This window comes from Trachurus japonicus, chromosome 19 (assembly GCF_045865225.1).
Source record: "Trachurus japonicus isolate A0001 chromosome 19, Traja_1.0".
Classification (NCBI taxonomy): Eukaryota; Metazoa; Chordata; class Actinopteri; order Carangiformes; family Carangidae; genus Trachurus; species Trachurus japonicus.
In genome coordinates, this window is record NC_140925.1 from 17,678,985 (window position 1) to 17,706,371 (window position 27,387).

The 27,387-nt window shown below is 41.4% G+C and overlaps 1 protein-coding gene across 1 annotated transcript in view; it reads right to left on the reverse strand.

The window, feature by feature from the left end:
* The window catches only part of pemt (phosphatidylethanolamine N-methyltransferase), an 80,341-nt gene that overhangs the window by 37,765 nt on the left and 15,189 nt on the right, over positions 1-27,387 (reverse strand). Inside the window, exon 3 of the mRNA XM_085761674.1 lies at positions 5,952-6,067. Within this exon, the coding sequence (XP_085617800.1) occupies positions 5,952-6,067 (116 nt within the window). The remainder of the gene's footprint in view (positions 1-5,951; positions 6,068-27,387) is intronic.

Below are 27,387 nucleotides of genomic sequence, written 5' to 3' on the forward strand. Positions count from 1 at the left end.
GTACGATCTGTTATGTTCACAGGCTTGTGCCTTTAACTTTTTGTCATGAGGTGACATATTTTCTATTAAACTCTTGTACTAACATTTAAACAGAAAGAGTTTCAGCCCCATTAACACCTACTCACTAACTGAGTCATGTAGTGTTGTCGTGTTGTTGTGTCAAAACTGAACTGACTGAACTGACTTCTGCTTTTGGAACCAGGGGCGTTCAGGGTCAAAGGGTCAAATATGTAATAGCGATCTCGATAAAGAGCTACTGTTTTGTATTTTGTGTTCTTTCTATATTCTTTGACTAAATTATTTTTCCTGCACTGTCTCCTTTGGGTGCCTCTGGTCAACACACTCATAAGACCAAACCTATTCTGATTGGCTGGCTTCTATGGGGTCCATTCCCACTCCTACACCTCCACAAAGTTCAACACAGCTGATTTGTGAAACAAAACAAAACAGTATGTATATACAGTATTTTTGTATATTTCATGAAATTCCATACAGTATACGCTGTGAAATATTAAGTATTTGTGAATGTGTCTTTGTGTGATAAGATTCCTTTGAGTAAAGATGACGTCTGTAGTTGTTACTTGTGTCATATTATGAACCTGTTTTTTAGCTTGTGCATCACCTGGGGTAACAGAGGTTGTTTTACAGTATGTGCTATATAAATAAACCTCCACCTTAAATTTTTAAACGCCTGTGGAACTTTTTGTTCCCAGCAATAACACACAGTATGGACCAGAGAGTGAGTTTTAAAAAACTATCGATATTATTTACTTGACCAGCAGCCATACTAACACATGTGCTGCTAACACGTTAGTTTTATTAGCAGTGAATCAAATGTCTGGTATTCACTCTATTGAAGCGGCAAAGCATGAAACATAATAAATATATAAATCTGTCATTCCCATTTCTGACGGTGGGACCAGTCAGTTTTCTGAATAAACTCTGTCTTTATGTCAGTTTATGCAAGGACAATGATTTCCAGCGAAATTATCCCAAAAAACAAGTAGATTTTCTTTGAGCTAATGTTGTTGTTTTTATTATTATAAAGTAACACAATTTTATGCACTAGGAAATAGTGAGGTCAGTGGAGCTGAATGAGCCCTGTCTAGACACCAGCACTGGCTATATTAACTACAGTGTCCGTTCTTAAACAGATTATAAAAAATGTGACGTTAGAAGTTTAATTTGTCTTTTAAATGGAACACAGCATACGTAGGGACTCACCCATTATCACTCCACATCAACGCCTCATCATTTCCACACAATCAAAGATCTATGGTGTGCGTCCTTGACATAATTCAGTTATGCTAGCTCTGTCAGATGAAGAAGAGATTGCAGTAAAGGCACTAGAGGTTGTAGCTTCGTCAGCAACCGTCACCAGAGAACAGAAACTTAGTAGTAGTACTACTCTGTGGTGTGCTGCCTTTTGGTTCTACTGCAGTTGGTTTTCCATTAAGGTCATTTCAAGACTAAGCTTCACAGTCTCTCATCTTGTTATCATTGCACTGTAGAATGACACAGCTAAAAAAATAAAATAAAAAATGTGCAGCATCACTTCTATGCATGCAAGTTCCTTGACCACAGAACATTATACAACATGTAGACTGTGGCTGAACTACACCCCATGACTACAACACTGACTTTTCTGTGTCAAACCACAGGAACTCTTACATTAAAGGTCACCTATGACATTTCCATTCTTTGCTTTTTTTTCAAATACATGTATATGTATTATTATTATATTGAAAGTATCAAAGAGCTAAACTGATGGATGCCCATGACCCATATCAAGAAAAACAGAGCCATAAAACACAGCGTCAGGGCTTCTGTAACTTTGTGATGTCACAACTACACAGTCTCTGCCCTCAGCCAACCTGGAACCTCATTCCAACATCTTTAGTGTCTTTATCCTAAGCCTTACAGTATCTTTATCTTTATCTAAACAGTCAGACCAAGACAAGGGAGATGTAAACCAACACTGTGATGGTGTTTAGGACATACATCCATAAATATATCCTTGTATGGATTCAAAGCTTCAATTTGAAACATCTGGAAAGTACAAAATATTAAAACTTTTATGTTGGCAGAGAGGAATAAATACTATATGCATGCATGCCCTCACAAAAAAACAAATATTTTCCAAGAAATTATACAAACCGCTTCATCATTGCAGAGTTCAGTGCAACAGAAAGCATTTCAAGGTTATTTCAAAGCGTGAGTTTTATATGAATGAGTCAAGGTGGAACAACCGAACCATTTTTCACCTCATTCACATCTTTTCTTCCTGTTCCTCAATGAATTGTTATGTACTACCGCTATTTTTAGTTTCTCTGGTTGAAATAAGTGTTGATAAACATTCTCCTCAGAAACAGAATACAACTGGCACGGCAATTTTATCGCCTCAAAGCAGCTTCTTCCAAAAGTGTTGTTGCCAGGCAACAGACATCCTTTGAGAGAGAGAGAGAGAGAGAGAGAGAGAGAGAGAGAGAGAGAGAGAGAGAAATCATCTCACACTGACATACTTTATGTGGTTTTTGTTTAGGGGTGCTATGTCACCATTTTGATCCATAGTGGGAGGTGTGGGGGCGTGTACATCCACTGGCTGCTGTGTGATGGCAGGAGTGGGGCGACACTGGCACACAGAGAACCGTAGGCGCGGATAAGGAGGGGAGGAAGAGAAAAAAGCAGCAGTGACACAGAAGAAAAGAGGACGCAGGGGTGGAAGAAAGAAAAGGAGGAAGACATGAAAAGGATGTGAGCAGAGTCCTGTAATGAAGTTTGACCAAGACGCTCAGCTGGTGTGGAGGTTTAGCATCAACAGGACACTGGAAACAAAACCGGGCAGTTGAAAGAAAAGTTAGATAAGACGGAGGGTCAGCCAGTGTGTGGACAGCAGCTGGGCCTCCACTTTTTACACTGACTGAACCTGAACAGGTTGGTGTGGGCAGGACATTTGCTGATTTGCATCAGCACCAAAGAGCAAGAGGCCACTGTTATTCCATAACACACAAAGTGAAAACACAAACACAGATATTAATCCTCTTCAGGGAGACACGGTATTCTGGTTTGGTCAAGCTAACATATCTCTATTGAAGGCTCATTTATGCTCCATGTGCGGACGAAATTAGGCGTCCGTTTTAAACGTTGTTACCGTCACTGCCCACATACTTTCATGCGTCGTTTACGTTGGCATGGATGTCAACGAATACATCCACCAGGGGGCAGCTCAGAGTCAAAGGTTTATGACAACAAACATGGCGACTATGGAGGAGATCTTGATAATGTACATCATGAATAAAAGAGGAAAACAGACTCGTTGTAAAGCCAGGGACACACCGCCCCGACCGTCGGGCGTCAGGCTTTGTCGGTTTCTCGTCTGTTTGGTGTGTTCACCTCCGTCGGGGAGCGTCGGAAGCCGTCAGGTCTCGTCGGGGCCGATTCAACATGCTCAGTCGGGGCTCGTCGGCCGTCGGGAGTGGCTGTGTGCCAGCTATGACGATTATGACGGGCGGTGCCTTAGCGAATCAGCGCGGTGTGTGGGAGGGGCGGAAGTGACATAGTAAACCATGGATCTATTAGTAAACAAACCACACATAAAACACATGGCGCAGGCAAAGACGAACTACATTTTGCTTCTTTTTTTGGATCGTTTCCAAAACGTCTTCTCAAAACTAAGACCAAGCTGTTGTGTGCGCTTTGTTTTTAATCTGCCTGGTTTCTTCTATGGTTTCTCCGTTAGGTCATTTCCTGTTTTCATGTTTTGGATTACGGGCACGAGACTAGCGCCACCCGCTGTTATGGAGATTTATTGCATCTCGCGCAAGCGAAGAACGTACAGGCTGCTATGTAGTCGGCAGTCGTTGTGGCGGTGTGTTTCACTGCTTCCTCTCTCCCGACGGTGTCCGACGGGAGGCGACAAACTCGTCGGACAAGCGGCCGTCGGCGCGCGTCGGGGCGGTGTGTCCCTGGCTTAAAGCAGATAACAGCGGCACGGCCGTTTCGGCTAATGCTGTGTTCAAGGCAGGCTTTTGAAACCGTAAGTTACAGCTTCAAGTCACAACTACGACTTGGTAGCGTTCCAGGTAACCCGTAGCTCGTGTTTTTACCGTCCTGTTGTCTGTGAAAGTTCCCTATAACGGCCACTCGTAACTTCCGACCCGTGAACTCGTACCAGATCGAACTGGTATGACTTCACAGGAAGGAAAAACACAAAGTACGAGTTTCCTTGAACGCACCATGAGTTAGCAGCCCCCGCCCTTGTCAGGCATCAATTGGTCCTCGTGCTACGTCACCACATTCACGCGCATCCCTTGGCTGCACACACAGCCCTTCATGCCGTTCTCTCCCCTCATTGGATAACACTTGTATCCCACAAGGAAAATTTTCTCCTGGGGTTACAGCAGAGCAGAGTGACGGAGAGACTCGTGTTTAGGCTGAAATACTTCATGTAAGTGATTGCTGACGGAAAATAGGACTATTTAGGACTTATATTAACAAAAACATTCCACTGATATCTGCTTTAAGAGGCGGTGGTCGTAAGGCCGTTAAATTCATCACAGCTGGAGGACGGAGCATTTTTTTCACTCATTCAGCCATCTTGTCTTCTTCTTCTTCTGTCTCACACTGGATCTAGGCTACGTATCGGGTAGTGACAGCAACACCGCCCCCACACTTTCCGGTGGTACTGCTCCGTTTGGTCCGTATCCGTAAGCTTTGTGGAAACGGACGAAAAACTGACGAAATGAATGCAGAGTACGGACGAAAGGCTCTGTCCGAATCCGTATGCGCTGAGCATAAATGGGCCTTAACTCATTGAGTGCCATTGACGTATATGTACGTCAATCAAAATCCAACGCTTGAGTGCCAATGACGTACATATACATCAAATGCAGTTTTCTGGGGCTGGTAAATGGGGATGCTGTTGCGCACACTGTAAGTAATTTTGGGGCTTCTAGGATGTGTAGAACGAAGAAGACTGTAGATCAGAGCAAGAAGTGAAGAAGAAGGAGAAGACGAGTGCGATCGGTACAGAGATAAAAAAGTTGGAAAAAGTTTCTATTTCTAGAGAAAAACGACGGGCAGAGCCTGGAACAAGTGTAACGTGGAGCTGGAGGAAAGCTTAGCCACGGTGCTATTAGCATAGCTCCAGCATGAAGTGATCAGAGGAGGCAGGAAAGGTAAACTCATCTAGATGATCAGCACCGAAATGCCGAAGCGAAAGCGGATCGCGGAGTCAGTTTCACCAGTTGCTGTCTGACCGACGTGACGACGAACCGAGAGATCAGCGCGGTGCGTCGCTGCCGCGGCCGCGTCCAACACAGAGGCTGAAGACGCCACGATGTCTCCCTCCCTACTTCAGAGACGAGGGGATGAAGCAGGAGGAGAAGGAGGGGAGGGGAGGGGAGGGGGGAGGAGGGGGTTAGGAGAGGGTGAGGGGGCAACAACTGCAGGAGGAGTAGTAGAGCAGGCATCACTCTGCAGAGTAAGACTCCTACTTGTTCTTGTATTTTAGTTTTTTGTTTTTTTTTGTACAATGAATAAACATGTGAAATGAAATTTTCAGATGTCTTACATGTTTTTGAAGCCAAAATTAAAACGGATAAATCACTATTTTTCTTGAGAGACTCTCTTTCACAAAAATGCATTTTTCTCAGCTTTCTAGAAAAAAAGTGGTTATTTTGGTGCAACCAGGCTCTATTCAACTTAAGATAAATCAAGAATGGAACAAGGTACAAACAAATGTTTTTTTCCCTAGTTAAATAGAGAGTCTCCTCTTTCCTTTGAGCTGTTTTGTGTTTTCAGAGTCATAGTACAAAATATTCTATTGGTCTTAAAATATTACTCAAAATGCCCCGAAACGCTGGCACATGGCACTGACCATTTTATAAAAGGGCTGGCACTCAAATAGTTAATAATTAAATTAGTGAGAAGGCGAAGGATGCGTGTTTCACCTGTGGCTGCGGTAGACGTTGAGCAGAATGATGATGAAGCCCAGGCAGTAACAGGCCAGGTAAGGGCTGCCGAAGAACCTGGAGATTGTCCTTGTGCGATGTTCCCATCTCGCCACCTGACAAATAAGAGACATAGAGCAGAGGAGATGAGATGATGGTGTTCTTCAAATCCCAACTGAATGCAGGAAGTCAGTCTCTGTAAGATGTCAATGAGAGGAAAACAATGGAACACAAGAGACTGAATAGTCTCCATCAATTTGTGAGGGAAACATCCGGCTCTAACCAGTGGCTCCACTATGTTCACCAGCTAATTGCCAAACCTAAGTGTTATGAGAGCCTGCCTTCCACTGCTGCTGGCCCCAGAGCCCAGAGATACAACAAAACAGTAATGTTTTAGACAGTAAAACCAGAATATGACGTAGAAGAGGCTGAAAACAATTTGTTTTTCATAACAACAATATTGAAATGTTTTTGCAGTCTACATGCACTTACAACTGCTGATGTTATTGCCTACTTTGACTTATCCCTGACTGGAGGCTGTTTTTATTCTACCTATTACTATAAAAAAAAAACCTTGGCCTCTCTAGATGGCAGAGGATTTTTCAAGCTTCCGTTTTTCCCCCTCACAGCAGCAGAGAAGTGTGCCATTTAAAGATTCATTTCCGTCTCCTTATACTTAGAAAATGTCATTTTATGAAATCGCTGCAGTAGCTTTAATGTTATGAAAGAGCTCTTTCCTTCAGGTTTATTAATCCTATCTATCTATCTATCTATCTATCTATCTATCTATCTATCTATCTATCTATCTATCTATCTATCTCTCTATCTCTCTCTCTCTCTCTCTCTCTCTCTCTCTCTCTCTCTCTCTCTCTCTCTCTCTCTCTCTCTCTCTCTCTCTTCCTGTGACAGAAGCCTGAAATCACCTCCATCATCCCTCACTTCAGCTCTTAGTGGAGAGGAAGTATTTAAAGTAGTGGCATATTGCACAGCCTTGTGCAGGGCTTTGACCTCGATTACCTTTAATGCTGAGGTAAAAAGTCTAAATCCTAAGACATTATTCCCAAGAAATTAAGTTATGATGAGTGTCTTTCTCTACATATCCATGCGAGCTTCTCTGTTATGGACACAGGAGATCTTAGCACAGTAAAACTGAACTCCCATGTGTGATATTAGGAGAAATTGTGTCAATTGTGAAAATAAGAAAATAACAGAAAAAGAAAAAGAGATTAAACATTCAGCTGCTGTTCTGCTCATGTGGTGTCACCTGTTTATACTGTTCTTCATCCCTAGCAGCGACTTTAAATGGGACATATTATGGAAATATCACTTTTTGCAGGCTCTTTATCATATATTTGGGTGTTTGTCTTGCCTTCCGGCCCCCAAAATGTGAGAATTGACAAAAAAAAAAAACTGTATTGTGCAGGCTCACTAGGTTGAAATCCACATGGTTTTACGAGCCGTTTCCTCAGTTGTCTTCCAGTGATGTAACTAAGACTCGAATTTGCATAATACCACCCCTACCTGGTACCAGCAGAACGGGTGGGGCGGGGCAAGCAGTGGTTCATTTGCATTTAAAGTGACAGGCACTGAAACCAGCCGTTCTGAACAGGGCTGTTTTGAGAGTATGAAAAGAGCTGTGATGTTTGATTCTTGGGGTATTTTGACCAAAGCATGTCACAGATATGTCTTTAAGACACCTGGGAACTATTTTAATTTGTGGAAAGGGGACATAATATGTCTCCTTTAAAGTGCATTTCCCTCTGGAGCTGACAACAAAAGATCCTCTCCAAGTGGACACAGCTGCATTTCCCCAAAAGCACTTCACATTTAAAATAGAAACTGTTCACCCTCCTGTCAGTTACACAACGCTGGTGAGCATTCAGACCTCGCTGTCTGTGGCATTACTGAGTGAGAGAGTTGTGGAAAGACTTGCTTATGAATTGCTGACTGACCGTGGGCTGAGGAAGTGCGTAAGTGACTGTGAAGCATGCAGAACCATAAAGGACACAAATGTTGCCATGGCAATAGCTTTTCTCCGCTCAGGAGAGGAAAGGCAGAAAAAGAAGGAAAATGTATACTGTATAAGAAGAAAACTTCACATAAGTGTTTTAGTGGCTGCAGAAATGGACTTAATGAAAACACCATTTGTAGTGTTTTTTACTCTATGGGTAAATCTGAGAAAACACAGTCTTTTTAAAGTTGTGTTCATTGCAGAGTCGGACTTTAAGCAGCCTGTGGCAGTGATGGGACTTTAAGCTCCCATCTCTTTGGACCTTTGGATCTTTAGAGTATCTGTATCTGCGGTCTGCAGCTTGGTGTTTCTCTCCTCCTCTGTCTTCATCAACCTCTTCTTCCATCCTCTTATCCCTCCCTCCTCTCTCTCTCTGTACCAGGAGAAGAAGACCACAGTGCAGTAAAAGCCCAAACATGTAAGCTCTTCTGTGACTCAGATGAATGGTAAAATCCAATGAAAACTGTGTGACACAAGGAGCAGGAGAGAGACTGAACACTGAACAATTAACAACAACAACAGCAGTGGAGGGAAATGCTTTTACAGGTGACAAGTTTGTGAATGCAGACATGAGAAGATGACACAGCTTGATGTTGGTATGCATTCATTTGAAATGTGGGACATGACATAATGGTACACATGGATGGTGGCTGTGTTGTTGCTGGTATTCCTTGATTTCTTCACATCCTCTCTTAATAAGAACGCACAGACTCGCATTCATGCCTAGCACTCATTTGACCATGGGAGTAAACCAGAGAACCCACACAGGCACAAGGAAGACAGGTGTTAATTTGTAACGCCACTACTTTTTGCAGTAACTACTGTGGTACAGTAACGTAACAGTTACTTTTCAAATTCAATAACGCCGTTACAATTACCGAAATTTAGAAGGTCTCATTACTCGTTACTTAATAGTCGACAATTTCCGAGGATCTGATTACGAGCTCACTTAATGTCAAATCCAAGTCAACCTGTAATGGGAATAACAGCATCATAAATAACAATAAAATGTGCCGTTACTATTGGTAATTAATACTTTCATAATGCAGTAACTCAGTTAGTAACTCGGTTACCTTTTGGGAATAGTAACGAGTAACTCTAACTAATAAAATAAATAGCAATGACAACACTGTCCTTGAAAACACAAAATAAATGTTGCGCTACACAGACAAAACTCATTGCAAAGTCACAGAGGAAAAACCTTTGTCTCAGACTCTGCTGGTGCTGCTGCTGCTCCTGAATGCCTCATTCTTCTGGGATGTCGGCTAATGCTGAATTTATGTTTAGTCGGCACATTTTCTCCTCACATGGCTTTCTATGAGACAATCAACAGAAGTGAATCCTACAGTGAGCCAATTGCTACTGTTGTGCGGGACATAAATCTTGCAGGAGTTGACCTGCTGACATATTTCAATGACATTATGTCAGTGTGACTGGACAAGGATCATGCTTCTCTCCAGGGCTGTGATCCTTGACATTAGAGTCATGTGAGTGTTTGTCTGCAGGCTTCAAAACAACATCTGGCCACAGTCAAGAGTATTTAATGGCTGGATTAAACTAAATCAAATTTCATACATCAAATGTCATACATTATACAGAATATTGACTATGTTCTACCTTTACGGTAGTTTAGTCATAGTAACAGATCAGAATACACCGAGTAATGGCGAGGAGAAGAGGAGATAGACAAGACATTGACAACCTTCAAGAAAACTATCATATTCTGATTTATTTTTAAAGCTCTCACTGGTCTCTCACCATCTTATATTAACTCAGTATCTTTTAATGCAGGTCTCTGTCGTACACACTCAAAAAACTGGCTCACACTGCAGGTTCCATCTGTTAACACCAAACTTGGAAAGACCAGTTTCTCCTACTGTGCACCTACAACCTGGAACACTCTGCAAAATCATTTGAAACTTACCTCACTTTTATCAATAGGACAATTTAAAACCATAACTAGAGTAACTGCTACTGCTTTTAACTACACTTATGTTTCAATTTATCCTTGTCACCTTTAACTTCTGGTATTCTGTTATGCTTTTGTATGTTTCAAATGTCTTGTCTTCTGTCCTTATATGTTTTGTGTTTCATCTCGGCTATATTATAAATGAGGTTACTCCTCAATATATCTCCGAGTTTAAAGGTTATGAAATGAAATGAAATGAAGTAACATAATCACTATAACGTTCATGATGCCCAAACACTGTGACCTTCCTCTTACTGTCATTTAGGTTTAGGAAACTTAGACTCATCCAAGTCTTGATGCCAGTAATTCACACAACCAAAGTTTGCACATGTCTTTACAATTCAGTTTTAAGGGGAGCTATCTGAACATCATCAGCATAGCATCACAATGAAAATACACATTATGTTTGCAGAGACCCGTGGGGCAACATGTGCAATGAAAACAATAAAGAGCCTAGAAACTGAGCAGAAGAGATGATAGATACAAATACACACACATACACACACATCCACAACATAATGCATGCATGTGAGTACATCAAATATTCAGGGATGTTCATGTGATTCATTCTGAGAATGCAGCTGTACCTTCTTAATACCTTATTAATAATGGCTGTTTCTCTCTCAACCCAAAATGTTGGATGAAGCACAAGCTGCAATAAAAAAGAACACACTTTGCACCTTTCTTCTCGCTGCATCTAATCATCTCTAAGAGGTTTTTTATGACAAATACAGACAGATAATAACACAGCTAATCTGAAACCTAGGGACACATTTTTCATCCATGTGGGAAACATGCCAAGTACCCTCCACGTCCACATTAGCACTCCTCTTATGCCAGTACACTCTATTCTGAGGCGGCGATGGTTCTGCAAGCTCCCCTTCAATCACTCAACACAATTTACAAACCCTCCATGGGGTGCTGGAATACACTAAAAATACGCAGGTGTTCTGCACACAGACTACCGATGCCGTTATCAAATCATCAATCCTGCCAAAAGAAATCAGCGAGGGCATGGACGAGGTAAAGTACAAAGAGTGGCGCCAGCCTGGCAGAACTAGCAGCTCCCCAAGACAAATTCAATCAAGGCTTAGGTAACAGGCTCCTCCTGCATCCCCATCAGCCCACTTAAATCTTAGATGCAGGCACTCAAATGGGTTTGAAGTCAGGACATTAGGGAGACATCTGAGGGGGAGGGACTTTTGATGTTTGATGTCCTTTAAGAGGGAAAAAAAACCCGGCAAATATGGCTAGAATTACCCCTCAACTCATCCTGCCCTCATCTACACACTAAAAATACGCACATTTTGACAAGAAGACTACGTGTACAACTTATGTAATACTGAGGTGTGAAAAGGTTACTTCAGAGTACCTTAAGTTGTGGTTATTTCCAGTTTCTCCTGGGATACAGTCTCCATCCTGGAATCAGCCTGAAAAGCCGCTGGTGAGGTTACTGCACAGGTAAGTGTAAAAGTGTGCACACAGGCACAAAATGCACACACACATACACACACATGGTGGAGGATTTATGGAGTTTTGGCACCTACAGTGCTGAAAGTATAATTCGCATGGGAGCGCATGTTCTTTCAACAAGGTAAACTACATTTAGAAAGATGGCTGAAAATCAGTGTGATTCTAGGAATGGCAACGGCGCCGTGCCAATGACTGACTGGACAAATATTTTTGGTCCGGACAGAAAGTTGCTGAGACATTTTGTACAGACATAGTGATGATCCTGTGACTCGGTGACACTCTGACTCTATTGCCACCAGCAGGTTCACCATTTGCCCTGGCATTTTTGGTTGTTAGAGAAATGTCTCCACAGCCACAGAATAGACTGCAGCTAATGAAATTTTGCACAGACATGTGACATGACTACTAACGAACAGAATGAAAACATATTCACAACTGTTAGGTCAGATAGAATTAAAACTGAGTGTGGCAATTTAGAGGATGATTTCTTGTGTGTCAGTGATGTTCTTTGTCTGTTCAGTGTTAATGTGAGCTGAAAGCATCACCTCCAGTCCATGGAAACATCCTAGGAAGCTTGGTGACTAAACTTGACAGCAGTTTACACATGAATTTCCCCACTGATTCAGTGTTTTTTTTTTCTTTTTTTTTTGTTGGAAGCTGAACTGATATGCAAATCAGATGTACACACGGAAAATATTTCATAATTGATTGTCAAGAAAATAATCACGGTGAATGGGAAAGATGCAAAACCACCAACTGCAACTTGATGGGTTAGAGAGGGTAGTTTTATATAAAAATGTATATACAGTATATAATGGAGAGAGTGATGGGTGGCTAAGATACATCCTCCTAATTTTATTTTTTTATTAATTTAATTATTTATTTTAATCTTTTACTGTTCTGTGTAGACTAACAGCAAGTTTTTTTTAAAGAAATTGTGCGAAGAATGAATAATTTTACATTTACATCATGTTACTAAATATGTAGCATTTGGTTTATTGTAGGAAATGGAATTTTCTAACTAATCTCACCAATGAGTTCATAGTGACGATACATCTCTTCCAGTTCTCACCCCTTAATGAAGTTAGGATGAAAGAACTGGAATCAGAATCAGGAGTTCCTTAGGAAAATATTTGAACTTTGTCCAATCACCACTGTCTGACTGACAGCACACAATACATTGCCCAATGATACAATATCGAGTCAACTGCATGTGTTTTACCACCTTTGAATCAACAGGTGAAACAATGAATCTCAAAGTTACATTTAACTTGACTTACTGGAAAATAATTGAGTACATTATGTAATAATCACTAGTTTACTTTGCCCTGAAATGTTCCTTTTCCTGTAGCTTAACTCATTGAGTGCCAACCACGTAATTTCTCGTTTTTCGTTCCCATGCGTTGAGTGCCAAAAACGAAATTTTTCGTTTTTTTGCTTTTTTTTTAAATTATGAAAATAGACACTTTAATACACATTATATGTAAATTTGGGGACTCTACGACGAGGAGAACTGAAATAGATGACGATCAAAGTCACATGACAGCTCATGATCTGGAAGTTTTTATCATAACTCAGCTTCTGCAAACGGAGGTCTGCATGTGGATGCAGCAGCTGCTCCGCTGCTGCTCCGCTCTCACCCGCGAGGCTGCAGCAGCTGGGAGCTGAACCAGGAAGCTCTCAGCCCACTGTCCCGCCCGGTCTTCATCTGGAGCAACACCGTGTCCTCCCCAAAGTCCTCCCGCGGTAAAATCTGATGGTCTCTGGACCAAAGCAGACCGGCACCACCGACCCGTACCACAGAAGAACCACGACCACCGGCGGGACCGGTGTTCGCGAGCCGCTGTGGCCGGCAGAGCCTCACGTTCCGCGGCGAGAGGCTGTGACACGGCACGGTGCGTCTGTGTTATTGCTGTTTAGTGGCGCCCCCCCCGCCCCCGATGGTGGTTTTGTGAATAGAACAACAATTGTTGTGTATATTTATCTTATACGAGCCCTTTGATCCAGAAATGCGAGTGTCTGAAGAGCGACAGACACAAACAGCGCACCTTTCATAAAAGACGCTCTATCTCCTTTTCTAGAAAAAAAGGAGGGATTTTGGTGAAACCCAGCCATGTTTAGCTTGACTTTTCTCAGGAACGGAGGCACGTAGAAACAAACGGTTTGTGGCCATTTGAAGGATAAAGTTAAACCTTTCAAATGAGCTACAGTATGTGTTGGTGGCAATAATATAGAATACACTATGGCTCTAAAATAAAAAGTCAAATATGGTCTAATTTGCCGGTACACTTGACTAAAACTTTGGAAAGGAGCGCGGCACTCAATGAGTTAAAAGCCTGATAACATTATGACTTCTGATATGAGCATCCACCGACCCCCCAGGCAAACAACAGAGGTTGAATCTATTATGTCACCATGATTATATCATCCACAGTGATTCAGCTGAAATAAGTGGACTGCTAAATAGGCAAAACGAATACCCATCAAGGTAAAAAATACAGACCTAAATGTTGTCCTTGTACCACTTTCACAAGAGACATCAAAATGAATCGGATCAAAATGAAAAATCATGAAAGGAAAACAGTGCATTACTGTACTACTCCTAGAGGTTGTGGCTTGTTTATGTCATGAACGCAGTTACGTGATTAGAATAGCTGCCCTCCAGGTACAGAAACATTTCAGTCACATTGTGACCTTGGCGTCTTGACTCTCGTCATCTGTCTTTATGAAAAGGTCAGAACATACAGGGATACAATGGAGGTGAGGACATGCCTGGAGGAAAAGCCTTTTTCTATGATTTAGTATAGCACCTGTAGGGACAGACCAACATTTCACTGGTCATCAAGAGCTACATGCTTCTCCTCTCATTAGCAACACAAACCTAAGACAATTACAGAGTCATAATGTAACACTCTATGATTCTATATAAAACACACTTTTCTACAATTTCCACTTACATAGTTTTGAAGCTATAATTTCCAGTTCCCAAATGATAAGAGAAATCCTTTTGGTTTCAGGGAACATACTCTCAAACCTTCCAACAAGCTCATTACTTGGACCTCTGTTTTTCTAAAACCCTGTGCATGGCCATGAGACTAGGCAATATCATGGTATTTTATACATGTAATTAGGGATGCACATGATTAACCGTTTAACCGTTAACCGATAACAAGAACTTTGACCGATTAATACTATCGGTTATTTATTTATTTTATTATGTCGTCAACTCATGGGGGCGTGTCGACACGTGCAGAGTTCACGTGCCTTCAGTCATATTTCCCAGCAAAAAGTTACACAGGAGGACTGACAGTATGTGCAGCAGCCCCAGTGAAGGAAGGTCAGACAATAAATGTAGCCTACATGGACATAGATGTGAATCACCTGTAACTACGGCGCTGAAAAAAAAAAAAAGAGGACGTCGCTGCTCTCCAGCCTGTTCACCTGCAGCTCTCCTGCAGCTCCACAGAGGAGCTGTCAGAGAAGCTCTGTTGTTCCTTCAGCCTGGTGTTTGGCTGCACTTTATAAAAACAGTTGTACATTGGACGATCTAACCTCCATATGAGCGCGATCAGCTGAGACAGAGCGCACTGATCAGCTGTCGCGGCGCACGTGTGTATTTAACGGCAAAAAAAAAAAAAAAAATAAATTGGAGCGATACATTTTTTTTTTTTTTTGGCCGTGCGCCGCAAGTGTCTTAATCTTATCGGTTAACGGTTAAAGGGATAGTTCACCCTAGAATGATATTTCGCTCATTATCTACTCACCCTCATGTTGACTAAGGGCTGGAAGAATTTTCAGAGTCCACCGTCCCTTCTCTGAGTTACAGGGGGTCTTGGCGTAGCAGTTCATTTCAATGCAACGGTTGCAAAGGGACACCAGAGCTCTTCGTAAAAAAACACACACAAAAAAACATCCAAATACCTCCATGATGCTCGTATGTAATGTCTGTCTTGTGCTGAAGCCCCAAATTGCGTAATTGCCCCGAAAAAAATTAAATAAGTCCACATTCCAAGCATGTTTGTAGCATTAGCTCCTAGTGTCTGTTGTCCGGCTCTCCCGCTGCCAGCGCGCATGCGCAAGGTTCGCACTGAGACCGACTCGCTTCCTTGTTTACCCCGGCGAAGGACTAGAAGCAGTCCGTAATAGCCTGCCTTGCACCGGGACAACACTTTTTTGTGCAATTTTGGCCTCTTAAAACATATTTTAGCCATGGCTGAAGATTTTGATGTCGAGGACGAGCTGCATTTCTTTGCTGAGCCGTATTTGTACGAGCCAGAATGGACAGAGGAGGAACTCAGGCAACAGGACGAAGCAGCTACGGCGAACCTTGCGCATGCGCGCTGGCAGCGGGAGAGCCGGACAACAGACATTAGGAGCTAATGCTACAAACATGCTTGGAATGTGGACTTATTTAATTTTTTTCGAGACAATTACGCAATTTGGGGCTTCAGCACAAGACGGACATTACATACGAGCATCATGGAGGTATTTGGATGTTTTTTTGTGTGTGTTTTTTTACGAAGAGCTCTGGTGTCCCTTTGCAACCGTTGCATTGAAATGAACTGCTACGCCAAGACCCCCTGTAACTCAGAGAAGGGACGGTGGACTCTGAAAATTCTTCCAGCCCTTAGTCAACATGAGGGTGAGTAGATAATGAGCGAAATATCATTCTAGGGTGAACTATCCCTTTAATAATCGGTTAACGAGCGTCGGTTATCGGTCAGAAAAAAAATTCAAAATGTGCATCCCTACATGTAATATGATGTACAAGGTGAAAGGTTTTGCTGTCTTTTGGGTGTCTCTGGGCATATTCAGGTCATTATGGGCAGTACTGCAAATCAGTGAGCAAGAATTTGATTGTCATATTATTATGCGTTCACACAGGCAATTGTACCGTGCCCAAGCACGTTTGCCCCCTATAATCCGAATTATTTGGCTTTAGTGTGAGTGCAAGCGTGCCGTGCTTGAGTATGGAACTGTACAACTGGCCCTAGTGTGAGTGCACCCTAACTATACGTTCACACTAGGGGTGTAACGGTACACAAAAGTCACGGTTCGGTACGTACCTCGGTTCAGGGGTCACGGTTCGGTACGGTTTCGGTACAACAGACACTATTGAATGTAAAACTAAAATCTGTCTTGTGTTATAAAAGTAAAATAAAAAAAAATAGAATATAAAATTAAACAAGTGCATTAGGAGTGTTATCATGCCATTCATTAATTCTAGAGGGAAAAAAAACTTGCACTTGACAACTGACAACTATTACAAACAAAACAAAACAAGAAACTAACATCAATGTTGGTTTACACAGTTAATTTGGGCCAGATGCCAGTTGCTTTGGCGATGTTTCTGGTGTCTGTTCATGTCAACAGGCTTAAAAGCAGCGGGATAAGCTGTTACACACAAGTTGTCTTTTTCCTCGCACCAGTGATTGACATGAGGGAGGGAGGGTGAACATGCCTATGTGTTTGATGCGGTTCTAGCGACGCAGCGCGCATCCATGAAACAGCGCCAAACGGAATTTGTCCGGTCGACCAGTCGCAAGCTGCTTTCTATAGTCGCAAGCCGTCGCCGCTGTTGTGTTTCATTGAGAAGCCACGGTGACATAAATAAAGCAGCAGCTCCTCTAACTTCACACTGTCATCACTTCTCTTCTTCGTCTGTTATGACGGTTGCAGGCAGCTTCGAGGCTCATTAATGCCACTTAGATTGGAGTGAGGACTTGGCTTTTTTTTTTTTTTAATATTCATTCAGACGTAGGCTATTCGTCGTGTGACTGTGTGCACCGAACCATGACCCCCGTACCGTGACGGCACGGAACGAATACATATACTGTACCGTTACACCCCTAGTTCACACCAAAAGCTTCTAAAGAGGCAAAATAATTTTAGCCACTTTGGTCGCTCTTCAAGTGACTGACGTCACAGTTTGATCACGCTGGTCATTTAAAGGAGCCGGATGACACCTCTATTCTGACCGCCGCCGAACTGCATCATAGCTAATTACCATAAAGCTAACCGAGACTCAACTTCTCGTCTGACAAAGCCGACGCTTTGGAAGCGCAGCTGGCAGCAGTTGACGCTTATAGTCGCTGGGGTCGCCGGGCTCTCATTGAAAATGAATGACTTCTGGCGTTTCTGAAGCTTTGGACGCTTTTGCTGTGAACGCACAGTTAGACTCTAGAGAATAGGTGGAACAATGTGGTTGCTGTTGGAAGCCTTCCTTTCAGATCTATTGAATGCTTTTCCTGTATCCAAGGCAAATAAAGGACAGAAAGTACAATACGCTGCCACCAGCATTGTCCTTCAGCCTGAGCCCACCCAGCGTAGCAGCTTCAAGTAGTGGACTGGAAGATCAATAATAACAGTCATTTAGAAAAGAGAAACGCCAATAGCTGATGACTTCGCTGTCATCACTTGTAGTATATTTCGGAGATGAAAGATAAACTGAAAATGGGTCAGATGAATTCCACTTGAGCCTTTCTGTAAAACCAGATGTTCAAACACTTACCCCTGGAGAGCTCAAGCTAAATTTTCTCTCCCTATCATCATAGCAGTTGTTTATTTTCTCTCTGAAAAAATATCTCTGGTATTGTCGACACTGAAAAATCGCATTTAAAATCTGATGCACATTCCTGGCAGTGTAGCGTCAAAGTGGTGCTGCCCTCCGCCTAAAGTACGTACGAGTCTTTCACAGCTGTTTAAAATAACATCAGGAGTAAATCACATGTGGAAAGACATGTAGGGTTGTTTCGACTTCCTCAGTGCACAGCACATCTCAGCACGACTTGTGGAGGCTGATCCTGCACTAAATCAAACGATTTACGATGCATCCTTGATTGATCAGCATCATTGGTCAACCTCAAGCTCCAAGTTCTGAAATACTTAAGTGAAAAAAACAGAGGGTTTCTTTGTGAAAGCATTCTGAGGACAACATCAAAGCCTGTGTTCACCAACACCCACATTCACACGCTACAGCATGCAGAGTATGGGTGCACCTGAGGTCACCCTTGTAATCAGCGTAATGAGCCCAATGAATAGAAACACGAAAACAATGAAATGGATCTTCAGTCCTTGATGAATATCTATCTGAAAATCTCTTACCTGGCTGAACAAAATAAATATGTATAATACAGAATCTATTTGATTATTAAGTCGCATCTACTGATTCTGTTATCTTCAGTATCGCAGTCATTTAAGGTTAAGCTCTATTAAGCAATCCTACTATATACCGCAAGGCACAAAGACTCCAAAAACAAACAGCACTAAGCCCAATGTACAATAGGGTAATGGTTTTAAAATCAGATCTGGCAATACATTATAATGTGCCCTTAAGTCTATGTTAAGACCCCATAGAGTCTCCAAGGCAACAAACACAAGTGGTATGACCATGATATAGACTGTAAACAATTTAGCCAAACTTATTTTTGAGACTTGCTGTTTTTTTTTACACCCATTGAAACCCTGGTTCAACATAAATGTACCACATTTGATTGCACTGTAAAGCTGGGCATACAGTGTGCGATATTTTAAATCGTTTGATTCAGCTCCATCTCAAACTGCATGACTAAATCGCTGAGTTTCAAAGTTCGGGTTAGGATTTCAAATAAGTTTGATTTTCTCGAGAGCACAGGATTTGTGATCGGGAGCTCGCCGTGAGGTGTTATTCTCCTTGTTACCCCACGTATACTGCACGAAGCACGACACCTGATCCGAATAATAGTCGCACGATCAAGGTTATGGGCACACTACCACAGTTTGACCCTCAAATAATGTGGCAGCAAATCTGTGACCACTTGGGCATGTTACATCATTGGGGTCAATTTTAACAAACTGTCGTGTACTGGTCAATATGATGCCAAAATGAACACATGGAGCCACAAAAAAAAGAAAAAAAACTTAATACATGTTTAAATACAATGGGTTTTACCCTGTTACAGCTCTGTCACAACTGTTTCTTTCTGTCCTTTTGTTTCTCTGTTACATGCATTCAGGTCCAAGAATGAAACCAAAACACAATCAAATGAGCTCCATATCCAATTCAGTGGACCAGGAAATACATGGGACTGTAAGCCAGAAGGAGATGACAGCTTGTGCAGTTGGTTAATTGCAGATAATAAACAAATGAAGAACAGCAAAAGCAGGTTTAGAAGTAAAATAGAGATTTTAACAATGATCCGGATCATCATTTCTAAAACTCTCTAAAACTGAAAATGGCACCCCAGTAAAACACAACCAGCAGCATTGTCAGTCTCTGTTTTAGGGACACAACGACACAAGATGTGAATGTATAAACTTAAACCAACACTAAGTAACTTTTCAACCTTCATAAAATATTTTCATAACTTTTGTGATGATACATCGACTTACAACAAGTTGAATAACACCTCTGTCGTGGTCTGAGGGGGTCTGTATCTCTTTCTATGGCACTAAGCAACTTTGAGGAGCATGGTAGGAACCCTGCTCTCACTTTACTTTCACTTTTGCGAGTCACAACAAGGAGGGAACAGGCAAAACGGCACTTTAGCAATTGATTATGTTTTTGTTTTCACTTTGAAATGATCCACTGGAAACAGAAACGTAGTTTTGATGTCTTCTGTTAATTTTAATGCAGGATATTTACAGGGCTTCACGCTAGTGCTCATGGGAAATGGAGTCTTCCTTCAGGCAAAACAATACCGCTTTGGTCCACAGGCGCCGCCAAACTCAACCAAAACTGAAAGTTCTTTAGTACTGCTTTAAAGGTTCAGTCAAATAAATGCTCATTAGTTAGGCTATACCATATCACTCAATGTTGTAGTATGATTCTGGCCTATGCTGTAGCCCTCCCAACCCCACCCAGAGTTTCCTATAGAATCAAGAGCCGGTCTCTCTTTTTTTTGTCTTATGACCTGGCCTGGTACATGCTTTCTAAAAGACAGCTGCAGCTTCATGAGTCAGCCAGCCGCTGCAGCAGACAGCATGGACAGCATGAGCTGATGAGTTTGTTCTCCTGGATGTAGGTCACTGGGCAGCACAGACCTGATGACTGAGATTCACTCCATATGCAGGGAGAAGACCAGATGATGTTTAATATGTTGTCTGCTCTATCGGCTTCATCGCCACATGCGGGCAGGTTGATAATGCATGGACCGGGTGGCATCTATTTGTTCAACTGAGGCTTGACCTCTGCTTGTGAGGGGACTGAGGAGCGTGGGAGGAGAGAAAAACAGCAATCTGGATCATTTGATTGCAGATGCACTGGGCAGCTATGAGCCAAATAACCTGAAACCAAGCCGGAGAAAATAAACAAATACACCAGGGCACAAGAGACTCCTACATGTAGTTCCGTGCATGGACTTTATGAGATATACTGAACATGCAAGACCCAAAGTTTACAAAGTGGACCGACAGTATACTTTCCCGCACTTAAGCTGAAAGCATTAGCATGCCTGGCTAGCTTAGAACCTCCAGTCGCCAGGCCTTACTTGCAAATATATGGATGATATTGCTGTCTGAATTAATAAGTTAATGAATTAATAACATTCTACAGAAAGTAGTCCGCAGCAGTGATCGCCAGTTCGACTCCTGACTGAGTCTTTACCTCATACCGCATGAAATGCTAAAAAAAAAAGCTAGCCTTTAGCAGAACGCATGTTGCTCCCATACTTCACTGTGGATAATGGATAATAAAATGGATAATAACAGGATTTTTTCACACTTAAAAGTAATAGTTCAAAGTTCACTTCTTAAAGACAAAGACCAGCTCACATTTATATATTTTTTTCAATTAAAACCAAGTTCACAGAGCCAAAAATTAACCGTTTTCTACCAACCATCCCTGCCACTCCCAAACTTAATTAATTATTGTAGCCTACCACTGAAGTATTCCCACAGACATGACTCACATTTAACACAGAGACTGAGAATATAATTTTACCACACAATGTGCCACATGCAGTGAAAAAAATCAAGATGCAGTCAAGATTGTAGGCTATATGGAAATACCCGATACCCGGCAATTTGCATAAAAATGTTTTGTTTTGTTTTTCTCATCTGTCTTGACTTGTTTGTTCATTACGCTCAATCTAATTATCTTCAGTAGTAGATGTGTCTGGCAATAAACTATTGTTGCTGGCCCATATCTATGACAATGTCATGGGGCGGGCTGGAAAAAATGCTGGAAAACATGATCTGCGTTCACATTGGCGAAATTGACATCCAGTCATTTGTAAACTGATTAATTTAGTTTGACATTCACGCAAAATATGACCACATCATGCACAATGCTGGATGTCATCCCGTTTGTACCCATCATGTGCATAATGATGATGTATTAATGTTTGAACACAAGTCAGCTGAAAACACTCAGATTTCAGACGACCTGATGACTGAGAATTGTCCCATAAAAAGGAATCAGATGATGAGTTATTGCAGACTATGTGCTAATTAGTTTGCTACAGTTGATAGAATTCACCACAGACAGTTGTCATCTTAAACAACAAACTCAACACTGGACACGGGAGCCGTATTTTTTTGTTTGCGTCTTTTGAAAATCAATTACCTACAGTACTGTTTCAAAAACAATGATCATGAACGTCAAAGGGGAAAACTGCCACTGTTCTCCCTGTCGACTGTCAACATGCAGAGCTGAACTGGAAAGTTTGATAGCCATATAGAGTAAGTAAGGGGAGCAGGGGTTCATTTACAGTCAATCCTACAAGACAAATGTAATGGCAGAGCTGTAAATTGGAATACGATTAAGATAAAATCATAAACACAAAACTGCCTTACTCATTTAGGGCTGCTCCTTTGTGGTGCGTCCTTCCTGTTTGAGGAACACCCACTCCTGAACCCAGAACCAGAACCAAAACAGAGCCCACAGCCGGCCTAAATACTGTCACCACAGAACTCCAACTGGTTCTTGTTGAAGGACACATTTACATACCCACATACAGAAACAGTATGCAAATTCTGACATTAATGTCCAATCCTCAGGTGATGCACTCTTGATAATAACAATCCTAAGTATGATTACCATGAAGTTGGCGCTCCAAGACTTTATGTTCCCATGTGTGCAACTTGTGCGTCACACAGTAAAAAATAATTTCTGCTAGAGGCTGTCATGAGACAGAGCATTTAAAGTGAATGGTATTCTGCATGTAAACAAAGTCAGAAATCTACATCCCAAAATGACCCTGAACGTCTCATGTTATGCTCACCATTCATCACCCCATGTTTCACTCCCTCTCATCTTTTTCTTGTATGTTTTGTTTTTCCCCTTTATTGAGTGTTTTTCTCTTTTTTCTCCACTCATGTGTCTGTCCCTAGTTTTTAATGTGTTTTTCTTTCAAATTGGTTTATTTCTACACAACGTTGACACTGCAATAACCTGAATGAGCTTTCTGTTCCTCATCATCATTGGTCTCTGTTTTCCAACATTTCCAAATAAGCAGTGACACGCTGGAGGTCACTCTGACATCGCATCGTCTGATTTCCTTCAGCTTTTTTCCCCTCTTCCTTTCCAACCCCCCTCTACCTCACCTCTCTCGTCTCTCCCAGCCCTACTGGTGAAATCAAACACCTATCCCTTTCTCTTTTCTCTCTCCCTCCCTCACTCCGACACGCCCCTCTGTCTGGCCCTGATGAGTCACTGCAGATGGGATTGTTCCACCTGATGTCGAAACAGGACCCCTCAGGCACACTGAGAGAAGGAGCACAACAAGAAGTGTGTGGGCGGGGGGGGATCACTGACGTGCATGCACACTTTTTGTATGGGTGTCACATGTGATTTTATCCGTGTGATTACAGGTGTTTGGCTTTAGTCTCAGCTGTGGACTGTGTCAGAATGACCCTACAAACCTAAATACAGTAGATGTAACAGATCTGGTTGTGTGATACAGGTAATCCAAGAAGCTCTCTCTACTCTTTCCAAAGCAGTGGCCCTTTAACTCATACAGCCATATACCCTCACTTTAATCATTGGAATAGATTTGAAATTGCAGGTAATGTATTACATTGTATCTTTTTATATCCCTTTATATTTTTTGTATCTCTCTTTTTTTCATAACCAAACGCAAATGTGATCAATGTTCATCTTTTTTTTCATGTATGTAGTGGTTTTAATGAACTTGCATAAAGACTAAATAAACATCATTAGGCTACATGTGGGGTCACCTGAAATTCAAATGGGGTCCCTTAAAGGGATAGTTCACCCAAAATTCAAATTTCACTCATTATCTACTCACCCTCATGTCAACTAAGAGCTGGGAGAATTTTCAGAGTCCTCCGTTCCTTCTCTGAGTTACGGGGGGGTCTGCGCAGCAGTATTTGTCCATATAATGGTTGTGAATGGACACCAGAGCTCTTCGTCCAAAAAGACACACCAAAAAACATCCAAATACCTCCATACTGCTCGTCTGTAATGTCCCTCTTGTATTGAAGCCCCGACATGAGAAATTGTTCCGAAAAAAATTAAATAAGTCTATATTTTAAGCTTGTTTGTAGCGGAAGCTCCCAGTGTCTCAGTTCACTGCTCTGCCTGTGTAAGTGCAAATCTCACGTGATTTGCACTGACCGGCGGAACAATTTCTCATGTCGGGGCTTCAATACAAGAGGGACATTACAGACGAGCAGTATGGAGGTATTTGGATGTTTTTTGGTGTGTCTTTTTGGACGAAGAGCTCTGGTGTCCATTCACAACCATTATATGGACAAATACTGCTGCGCAGACCCCCCCGTAACTCAGAGAAGGAACGAAGGACTCTGAAAATTCTCACAGCTCTTAGTTGACATGAGGGTGAGTAGATAATGAGTGAAATTTGAATTTTGGGTGAACTATCCCTTTAAAATGTCTAGTAATTGATTTTTTTTTTAAAAGACTGATAAAAAATATTGTTTACTAATTATTATTCTGTTTTAAAACAATTAAAAACACCACACACAATCTTAAACAACATTCTATACTTTCACTTTCTCAAATATGAATTGAGCAATCTTGATTGACGGCCACAATCACATGGGGTCGCCAGAAATTTGTGTTGTCAAAAGGGGATCATGAGCCAAAAAAGGTTGGGAACCACTGCGCTACATGGTTGCAACATCTTACACTAAAAAAACAAAATCATCATATCATATTATATATAATTATATACATGTATGTAATCATACAGTACATCAGAAAGATGCATAGATGGGATTATAATACATGGATTTATATATCATATATGACCTTGCATCTGCTTAAGGCTTGCAATTCAAGATTACACCAGTTACATATTAGGCTCTGGATATTCAACCATACTGTCAGCATGCTGCATTGTGGGCACTATGGCACCAGAGTTGTATAAGTGAGAATATCTTTTGCATCTTATCTCTCAAAACAATTTGAATAGAAGCGGATTTTGCCTGCGGTGTACGTTTCCAACAGCTTTTCCAAGCCACTATTGCTGGGTGCCACATTATTTTAAGTGATCAGCAGAATATTTCTTACAGCTGCAGTCACACACTTCGTTCCCACACTCTCTTATCTAAACCCCGACGTCATGTTCACTTCATTCCAGCTGAGATCTTAGCCTTAGGCAGAGAAATAAGACAAAGAAAGAACAGACTGACCATGTCGCTTCAAGCCTCAGTGTCATCATGACATCTATCTTATGCTGCCCGAGGCTACATTTGACAGATGGATGAGATCTAAGCTCATTTAGGACCAGATCTGACTTGGAGGCAGTTGTTAAAGTTGCAAATGCTGCTGCAACCTGTTGCTATTCAGAGCAGGGAGAGAAGATTAAATCTGAATGAGGCGTCACATTCACACGTGCATAAGGCAAAGCTTTCATCATTTGCACCACATCTGTTACTATTACCTGCTAGCACACAGAATCTGCACCTGCTGGTTGCCTGGGTAACGGAGTCAAAAAGGTCTCAGTGATGAAAGATGCAAATGACATGGAATAAAACAACTTTTAAAATATATGTGGCATTAACCTTTCCTTTCTGCCTGAGCGCTTGTTGTTTACTGTCAGATGGAGGAAGACGTCAGCAGAGGGAGGTAAGTCTGCAAAAGGGAGATTCAATTTAGTTTTTCTCTCTTTTTCTACATATACATAATCACGGCTTCACAACTTGCGAGTTTGCAATTAAAAGGTAAGGTAGGTTTACAGGCTATTGGACAAGTGTTGTAATATTGCTTGACAGAAACACTGGCATATTAACATTCATGGTTTCTCACACTGTGCATATCCCGGAGGTTAAGATGTACACATTCGGAGCATTTCTTTTCTCGCGAAAGATCCAATCCAATTGCTTTTTTGGTATATTTCTGCACGTAGATGATGCCATATTTGAGTAACTCCTCAGTTACAGAAATATAGAATCATCTGTTTGTGAATAGGATTCTGTGTGTGTGAGTTCCTGCAACAAAGGTGGTCAAGACCCAGGGTGTATTGAGTTTCATTTACTCCTGTTGCTGCCACAAAATTTATTTTTGGTCACTGGCATTGTACTTTTTTAAACTCAAGGTTTTTTTTTTTATATATCTCTACTGATTCAAATATAATACATATACGTATACTAATAATAAGCAAAATTTGTAAATTAGGATTAGACAGTAAAAGCCCCTCATCAAAAACACCTGCCATGTTTTGTGATGAACAGGTGCATGCTGGGACAGGATAAGAACTAGATGCTGGCAATGGTTAATGATTAATACATAATGGCAATGGTTCCTTTAACTGTCACTTCTAATGTTTACTATGAGTGGGCTCATGTCTTTGTCGGCTGTAGCCTCTGTGGAGTTTATGTTGTTTATACCTTTTTGCATTATCTGCTGCTCCTGAGTACTTTTAAAGTAGGGGTGCAATGGATGAGAAACTGCAGCTTCAAATATACCAGCAGAGTTTTTTTAAAATGCCAGTTCATCTGGCTGGGGCTGCACATGTCATGTTCCCACACTACACGCACAACTTTTTTTTTTCATCAATCGATCGATCCGTGGACCACATGCGATCCAAATGGATCACAGATCAACCGTGATCCGTTGCAGCACTACTTCATAGTGGACAGGGTGAAATTCAGTGATGCGCCTGAAAAAGCCCAAACGCCTGAGAAGAAAAAAAATAGCAGATTTTAGCTGATAAGATGATTCACTGTCACTGATGTGGAACACAGTTTATGAGTTTAAACTCTGCCGATGGGTTCAAGCGATCATCCGCACAGTGATAAATCTGTAATTATCCATTAGACCTTTTAAAAATTTTTTATGGACGATAACAGAGTTTATGATTGTTCATAAAAATAAACTTTATTGCCATTACAGCTTGTTCTTAACTGTCTGACATGAACTGTGGTGGTCAGCCATTTATATCTTTTTGATACACAGTATTAGCATCACAGTGGCTTCAGCCTTCACATACATACATACATTTGGCAGAATAACAGCACACATGGTCATTTAGTTCGACATTGGTGATTATAGCCATGAGCAGAACTGAGCAGAATAATGTGCAATCAGCTGTCTTGCTTAACACACTGGTCCAGTGTTTCTCTAAAAAGAATAAATAAATAAAAGTGACGCACAGCTGTAATTTACCAAAACAGTTTTTATGACTGCCAAAGCAGATCAGAAAGAGGGCAAGTATTGTTTTTTCAATGCAAACCTCTGCAAACAGACACAGGCTTATGTAACCAAATGATAATTCCTATTGATAGAGATGACTAAAAACATTTGTTGCAAAAGTAAAAAAAAAGAAAGATCCCTGAAGAAGTTCTCACAAGGTTGTCATGCAGAATAGACCCAGACTTTGAGACTGCAATCACTTTAAAATTAGTTGCAAACCGAGGTTAAAACCTTTGAATGATGTAACTTGAAATGATAATTAAAACGTTTTTTTTCTTCCAATTGTTAGAAATTTGATTTGTTTTCACACTTTGAAGCTATGAAGTGAGAAAAAGTAAAGTGAAAGAAGGACACGCACAGAAAAGAAATAAAAAGGAGCACTAGTTCC